Source organism: Talpa occidentalis, unplaced genomic scaffold (genome assembly GCF_014898055.3).
Source record: "Talpa occidentalis isolate TD23 unplaced genomic scaffold, MPIMG_talOcc4v2.1 talOcc4.3, whole genome shotgun sequence".
Lineage (NCBI taxonomy): Eukaryota > Metazoa > Chordata > Mammalia > Eulipotyphla > Talpidae > Talpa > Talpa occidentalis.
The window spans coordinates 132,965,850-132,974,019 of NW_023603184.1; the positions used below are offsets into that span (position 1 = coordinate 132,965,850).

The 8,170-nt window shown below is 41.3% G+C and overlaps 1 protein-coding gene across 9 annotated transcripts in view; it reads right to left on the reverse strand.

Annotated features, from left to right (window-relative positions):
- Window positions 1-4,311, reverse strand: part of IKZF2 (IKAROS family zinc finger 2) — a 148,870-nt gene extending 144,559 nt beyond the window's left edge. For 3 of the 9 annotated variants that reach the window (XM_054700062.1, XM_037523987.2, XM_054700061.1), the window contains exons 1-2: window positions 2,185-2,474; window positions 568-616 (exon numbers count right to left, since the gene is read on the reverse strand). In XM_054700062.1, coding sequence (XP_054556037.1) covers window positions 568-616; window positions 2,185-2,187 — 52 coding nt within the window. In that variant the 5' untranslated portion in view covers window positions 2,188-2,474. Of the gene's footprint in view, window positions 1-567; window positions 617-2,147; window positions 2,475-2,551; window positions 2,754-3,443; window positions 3,685-4,209 lie in introns of those variants that run through there. The other 6 variants (XM_037523984.2, XM_037523981.2, XM_054700060.1 and 3 more) reach the window with 6 other exon arrangements.
- Window positions 4,312-8,170: the final 3,859 nt, after the last annotated feature.

The window sequence follows — 8,170 nt, forward strand, 5'->3', positions numbered from 1 at the left end:
TTCATTATTACAATAATCATAACTGAAAAATAAGTGAAACTGGAGTAGTTGATTTCTAAAGTATCTTTTAGTTGGGAAAAAAATGTTTCCTTTTACCATCAAATTTAATTATTAAGCATATCATATTTATCAGCAGCATTTTTTCCAAAATGATTATCAAGAATTGGATGTTTGAAAGGAGAGTTGCCTAAAAAAAATTATCTAACTTAAGGAAACTAATTCTCTACCATGTTGTGTTTGAAAATTAGGTTACAGAGTAGTAACTATTTAGTACTTACCATATCAGTAGACATATATCTAAACAAAGTAAATTTTTAAAATCTAGTAAGAAAGTGTTGATCTGCCAAGTATTACTAATTAAATATTATCCTTAATATAGTAAGTATAGTTCTATATTTCCTTCTTCACTTCTGTGCTGCTACTTTCTTAAACTCGTTTAAAGGTGAAATTGCGAACGGACAAGAAAACATCTGATTCTTGATAAAACTTATCATTCACGCAGTATAATATAGGTAATACAAAAACAATTTTACTACCAAAAACAAATTAATGAGTAAGAATACTTACACGTTATATAGCCATCAATAGCCTCTGTTTCCATAGTCAAAGTGCAGTGCTGCAAAGTAAAAGATTATACCCTTAACACAATGATTCCTTTCAGTATTTGCCATTAAATGCTTAACTTATTTGAAGCTCCAAGCAGTTAGCCCATGTTGCTGCTGCTGCAACCTGTGCCCAAGAAACATACTACAGTGTACTGTATGTGCTCATTTGCAAGTCACTGAACTCTTTCTGCAAATGATCTGATTCCTACTGGAGATAGGATAGGAAAGATAAGTGTGCTGTAAGATGGGCTGTAGTAAGAAAGGAATGACGCTTTTAATCTGAATTTACTTGCTTTTAAGCAAAAAAAAATAATAATATATATGGGGGAGAGGGGATATGGCTCCAGTGTGTCAGCTTTAACAGGGATTTAAGGATTTTACCATTCATTTCTTCCCACAATCACACTGCAGTTTGAGGACTTCCCTAGTGTACAGATAGCTCTATTCACAATTGTTGCAAGTTGGTTCATCATGTTCTAACAGGGAGGGGGGGAAAGGACAAACAAACATAAGAAAACAAAACAAAACAAAAAAACTTAGTGCCCAAGTGTGTCTCAAAGGTTTCTGCAGCAGTTACCCAACTCCCTGACTTGTATTGACATTTTAGCCTACCCCAAGTTCTGGGTAAGCACCTGTTCATTGGAACCTTAATTTGCTGCCAGACCATGGCTGGATACAAATGCCAAGTCTACTAATACATTTTGATTTTGAAAATTTCATAAACTTTTTTGTTGTTGTTGGGGGAAGATAATTACTTTTATAAAGTTTGGGAAATTATTTTCATGCACCAATGACACAAAACAAGAATTTAATTCTCAGAAACAAAAGTAAATTGTAGGAGATGACACCCCCTAGCTTTGATTTCACAAAATGAAAAGATCAATAAGCTAACTGTATTCTTTGAAGGAAAAAGTTTAGAGAATTGACATGTCCTGAGGAGATTTTTACTTATTTTTTTTTTCCATTGGCCCTGGTCCTTTTTGCCTTTAGTTTCAAAACTCTCACTGCACCAGCAGCTAAATTATTCACAATGAGCCATTTCTGTATTGATCGTCAAGTATATTTAGCCCTGGCTCCTGGAATTTCTCCATTACTTACTGGAAAACAGGCAGCTTCACTTCTTGTCTCCAAAACCACTTCCCTTCTCTCTCCCCTCCCCTTCTTCACCACCACCCTCCTTACCACCCCCCCAAAAAAAAACTTTTCTTTCTTTATGGAATAATCAGATCAAATTCCCAGCTCAGTCACTACATAGCACTTAAATTTCAACCTGCTGTACTGTTATCAAATTATTTCAAATTATGATTACATAAGGTTCCAAAGAAAGGCATCTGTAAAGTTTAAAAGGGGAACAGTTTCTTCGGATATTTTGCAATTGAGTTTATCTCTTTAAAAATGTACACATTTAACACACACATATTAAAAAGAAAGAAACGTCAGAGAGAAGCGAAAGAAGTCTGCCCCATCAATGAAATGGTTATTAACCCTCAGACAAGGAGAGAAAGAAAAAGAAAAGGAGAAAGAGAAACGAAATGTACATACAAAAGAAATTGTCCTTTGATTAAAAAAGATTCATCACCATTTCCAGCTCTGTCGGGAGATCTCAGCTTCTTCTAACCCCTCAAAGAGGAGGTGACAATGTCGGGCTGAAGATAAACGGAGAGAGAAAGAAAGAAGTTTTTTGTGTTTCCCACTTCTCTCCTTCCCTCCCTTGGCCCCTCAAGCCAAGCCCCCTGCAGAGTTCAAGGCGAGGAGGAAGGAAAAGCACTTTACAGGTGGGTCATTCCGAGCCCAAATCCAGCAAACAGATCGGCTGATAAACAAAACCAAGAAATGAGAGAGAAGGAACACCCCCCTCCTCCTCCTCGCCTCCTCCTCCTGCCCCTCCCCCTCGTCCCTTTGGGATGGTCTAGTAGGAAAAGTCACTCAGGAATGGCACCACGTACTTTCAGGAAAGAGGAAAAAAAGAGAGAGAGAGAGAGAGGTCAGTCAGTGCTACAGCAATGCGATTAACTAGAAGAGAAAAAACTTGATCCACCGGTTCCTTAAGAACCGACCAAAAGCTAAGACAAGAAAACTGAAAGAAAAGGGGAAGGGGGGGGAGGTAAGAGGGAGGGACAGTCAGGCAGAACCCAGCAAGGAACCCAGGCCAACTTCACAGGACTGTTTTTGGCCCTTGGCAAAGGGGGGAAAAAAGAAAAGAAAAGACAGAAAAAGAAAAAAAAATTCAATCTTAATTCCATCTCTTGCGCCCATACTAGAAGCTGTCAAAGTGATTTAATTGCTGCCTTTTTACATGTGTCATAGCAGGTCTGCCCCCCCCCCAATTCCAACAGGATCTCGTCTATCTGGACAGCTGCAATGTATTCCAGGCTACCCCAATCTTTCTTGGAATTCAAGTTAAAACAAAGCAAAACAAGTCCAAATCCATGACAGCTATGGAGATGAGAACTGATGAATCGATTAACATCCCAGAAACAAATTACCAGAAGGGGACGATAAATTAAGGCAGAGGACAGCATCTTTAACCCGATTCCCTGAGCGTCCTTCACAGAAATCACTCCCCTAATCATCACCACAATCCATGCCTCGCAGAGAAAAACAACTATATTATTATTAGTACTATTATTATTACGGGTTAACAGCAACAAGTCATTTGATCACATCACAGTGCAAAACGAGATGCCATATAATTACACTTAACTTTGAAAACACTCCCCCCTTTGCAAATCAGATACACATATTTATATATATAGATATATATATAGAATCTATGAATCAGAAGACAAATAAAACAAGAGCTGTTCTTCATCACGCAAAAGCCAAGCGGAGATTTACCTCAGCCGTGCATGCAGTAAAATAATCCCATCACCCTTTTGTTTGTGTTTACAGTTAGTGTGTCCTCTCTCTTTCTTTCTTTCCTGTGCCTAACGTGTGTTTGTGCACTGCAGTTGGAGGTGGAAACTAAGGCAGTGGCTCTGTAGCTAAGGGTAATCCTGCTTTTACTTCCTCCATCTTCAGCGAGGAGCAGGGTTAGCCCGGGACAGCTGGTCAAACCCCGAGAAACCGATCCGCCGGCGCCGAAGCACATCTCCCCCGCCGGCCGGGCTCGCGCAGACGCCCGCGGGCGGAGGGCCGGCCGGCTGGGGCCGCTGCAGCTGCGGACGGCGGGGCCCGGGGCTCGGGCGTGCGTGCGCGCGCGCGCGCCTTCAGGAGTGTGTGCGGGGCCCGGGGGCTCGGGCGTGCGTGCGCGCGCGCGCGCGCCTTCAGGAGTGTGTGCGGGGCCCGCGCGCCCGCGCGCCCGGGCGCGTGTGTGTGTCGTGGTACGCGCGCGCGCGCGCGGGCGGGCCCGCGAGGGCGCGTGTGCGCGTGTCAGCGCGCTGCGCCGCTCGGCGTGCTCGGCAATCGATTACAGGACAAGTGCTGCCCCGGCGGCTCCGCGCCGCGCGCCCTCCCCGGCGCCCACCCGCGCGCCCGGCCGCGGCCCCCTCCCCGCGGCGGCGGCCCCGGGACGGCCGACCCCGCCCCCCGCGCGCGGCCAGGTGACGCGCTTTGGAGAGCGCGCAGCGACCTCCGCCCGCGCCCCCGGCTTAATAAAGCTCACGTTTTCTGCTGGCTGGGACTGGACCGGGACTGGACCGGGAGAGGGAGGTTCATTTCGGCCGCGTGAAGTTTTCTTCCAAACTGGGAACCGCGGTGAGGCCGGGCGCAGGGAGCGGGGCGGCGGCCCGGGCGCCCGGCGCCGAGCTCCGGCATCGGCGTCCTGGCCGGAGTCGGGGTGTGCGCGGGGACCCACCCACTCGGGCTTCGCAATGAACCGTGCGGCACGATTTCAGAAAACCCTCCTGATAGACCAGGGCGTGAGGCAGGCTGGAGGCGTCCTCGGGAAGGGATGGGAAAGGACATGCAGGGCTCAGGTGAAGCGCCTCTGTGGGGTTTTGCGCTCCAGTGCAAGTTTAAAATTGGAGTGTTTACTTGTTTTTGTTTGTCCCCCACGCATGTGCCACATGCACCAAAGTCAGGGGCAGTGGTGAGGAGCCCAAGAGTTGTTGCTAGGCCAAGTGTTGCCCGTCAGTGTCATCTTTTTGAGTTCAATAGCACAGCTTTTGTTATTTGGGGAGAACATGTATGGAGCATCAAGAGAAAAATAAATGCACGTTCTTTCTATCCATAGTAGCATTTAGTATCTTTCTTGACCACATTTGCAAAAAAGAGGGACTGGAGACTTGTATAATTAAAGGGAAAAGGAAAATGAAAGGAGCTGAAAATACGGAACTGTGTCGTCTGGGTGGTTTAAGTTTGAAAACACATGGAATTGTCAGCACTGCCAAACAGCATTTCTGAGAAACTATATCACAGATTGTGAAAAAAAAAAAAAAAAATCAGTGCTTTAAGAGTAGGAGCAGGCACCGTCCTCCTACTCCTTCAGGAATCCCAGAAATAGTTGCTGAGTTGTGTTGTTTTGTTTCCCTGCTGAGGAAAGAGAAATGATACATTAATGATACATTAAAAATGAAAACAACTATATCTTGGGCACCACTCTGTAATAACTGGGAAATTTGGGGGAATGTCTTCTCTTTAGATTTTTGGGGTGAGGAAAGAATTCATTCACATTAATACACACTAAATACTTGTTATCCTATGACGTATATAATGTTATATTTAAATTTTAGACTGAAATTTAGATTGAAATTTCACACATTGTATTTATGAAATCATGGCACCAATAGGCTCATATTCTAATTAAGAAAAATGGAAGTTGGTGGTATACGGCAAGCAAGATGAGCTAATTTTCTTTGGTGAGGAAATTATTTGGGCTCAGAGGAGCTGATTTTGAGAAAATTTCATGTACCTGAGAATCAATACATTGGTAACACAGGTTTTTTCGACTTGTTCAATTATCTAAATAAAAGAAAATTTTCCGAAATCATGTTTGGGAAATACTAAACACGGAACCCAACAAATCATTCTGATCATCCCAATAGATGGCAAGGATTTTAATCAGAAAATTGGATTATTGTTCTTAATATATAAATCGCCAGTATATAAAGAGCAACACTGCTTTCCCTAAGTCACCGTAGATCCTTCCTAAAAACTAAGCCTAAGTGTTTAAGATTCTGCATAGTTATGCAGGTCCTTAGAACGGATGAATTAAAACATTCAAAAATAAAATGAATAGCTTAAGCAATATAGTTCTTTAATAGTAGACGATGCAATGTGAAGTCTCAAGGTTTCACCCTCAAGTTCCCCAAAGTAACTCAGTTGATATAGTCCATGCCTGTGACTGATTAGAGCTTAATTTAGCTCCCTTGAAAGCCTATCCTTTTCATTAGTTACTTTCATTGGCTCTTTAATCACCAGAGGCACACTCTCTCCCCCTAGTGGCTACGTATTCTCAAACTTCACATTTCCTCTGGACCTGTCTCCCCCAGAATGGGAGATTTGGGAAGGAGACTGTATATTCCAAATTTTAGAATGGCAAACATCTCATGATGACATGTAGGAATAAGACCATTTGGGCAAGTGCCCCTCCCCCCCCTTTTTTAACATTCTGTGTTCCTATGTTCCTTTCTCATTTGCAGATGATGGTATGTTCAGCTCACCAGAAAGTAAAGGTTATGTTTACCTTAAGGTTATATTTATGGTAAGATTAGGTGTTCTCTTTTATACACTAGGCCTGAAAAACTCACAGTGAATTCCACCGTGGAAAGAAAACTGAATAAACTAATTCATTTTTCACAGTTTTTCTCAACGGTATTTCAGTAATGGTGAGAGGATACATTTATTTCTAGCCTTTGCCACAACTACACTATAAACATTTTAAAAGTACATCTATAGTTACTTTGCATAAAAATGTGCCATCGTGGACATGTAATATCCCAGTGTATTTAGTATGTAGTCTGCCATGTATTTAGTTGGACAGTTAAAATTTTCACTTATGGGGAGCCATACCCCACTTCCACTACCTTTCACATTGGCTCTTGTTCACCCTTCTGTCCCATTCTTCAAGATTCCTCCTTTACAGTATCAAGTCCTATCTTAATATCGTGCACATTTCCTATATTATGCAATTTGTAAATATTTTGTTCATTTGTTGAGATTTAAAAGAAAATGTCTCCCAACTAGAATGTCATCTTTTTAAGGAAGGGGTTATGTCTGTCTTGCTAATCATTTTCTCAAAACTACCACAGTGTTGTCACAAGTCAGTATCAAAACACTGAATGCATGAATGTGGAGCTAATCACATATTTACCTAGTTTTCATGTGTTCTACTTTGATTTTAAGGGACAAAAAAGTAGGATGTAAAAGCTGCATTGTCGTTTCATGAAGACTTTGGTCAAATCTCAACTCACAAGTCAGCTCTATTTCGTGGTTCACATGAAGGATCTAAATGCTCTGATAGATGTTATAAATATTATAAATACTAACAATGACTAAAGTTTATATCAAATATAATTTTTGCAAAAAATACATTTATGTGATTCCTCTGTTTCATAAATTATTTTCTTGTTGATACCTGATAATTCATGAATCAAGTTGACTATCAAGTAAGACAACTGGTTTCATTCTTCAATGACTAAGTGCAATTAACAAAAGAAAAATCTTTAAAGGCCATGTAACTAAGAAGTACATTTTGAACTATCGGTTTGTTTTCTTTGGATGGTGTAAGTTATCTGCTTTAGATTTGAAACCTCTAGGTACTCTTTAAAGGAATTTGGATAAAAGTGCGTTTTTGTTTGTTCAAGGAATTAATTCCATGTTTTTTAAGTTTTGAGTTTGTTTTTCGCAGAGGGTAGGAGGGGACAATTCAAAGTGTTGCAGTGTTTTCCTAATGTCAAAGAAAAAAGTTTGGAAACTTTATTGTGCTAGATATAAAACATAATCACACAGACTAGGTGCCCTAAGATAACTTGAATCCCTGAAAAAGAACACAGACACATAGGCACAATCTTTTAAAACTGATTACTTTTTTTTTTCTTTTGGGTCAGGTGGTGTGCTCCTCTTTGAAGTGGTGTTCTCTTTTTAAGTGGGATGTGGAACAATGGTCTCACTTTCTCCTGTCGACCTAGATTGGCACTATGAAGAAGCAAGGAAGCCAGAAAATGGAACCATGGTTTCAAAAAAAACATTCTAAGATACCAAAAATCCAGTTCATAAGTTATGCATGTTAATACCTCCCAATTTTGCCTCCCAGCTACGGTGATAACTGTGGTCTATTGGGCTGGCAGGTGAGTCCCATGCTAAGGGTCTTCTCATTCCATCCACCGTGAACAATAGTTTGTTTTAACAATTCATCACTTTGCACTTAGAGATAAGACTCTTGTGCAAATACCCATGTCCCTTGAAAAGGTAACATTATGACTTAAATTCACACTTTGATAGAATAATATCAGATTTCTTCTAGAGAGCACATTTTGATATGGAGCAGATGACAAGCCAGCCCTATCCCAAATGAGAATTAAAATTGTGAAAGATAAACTTAGACCAAGAGGGTAAGAACTGGAAAGATTTCTGAATAAAAATGAAAGCACACCTTTTTGAAGATGTTATTAAAATCTGTCATA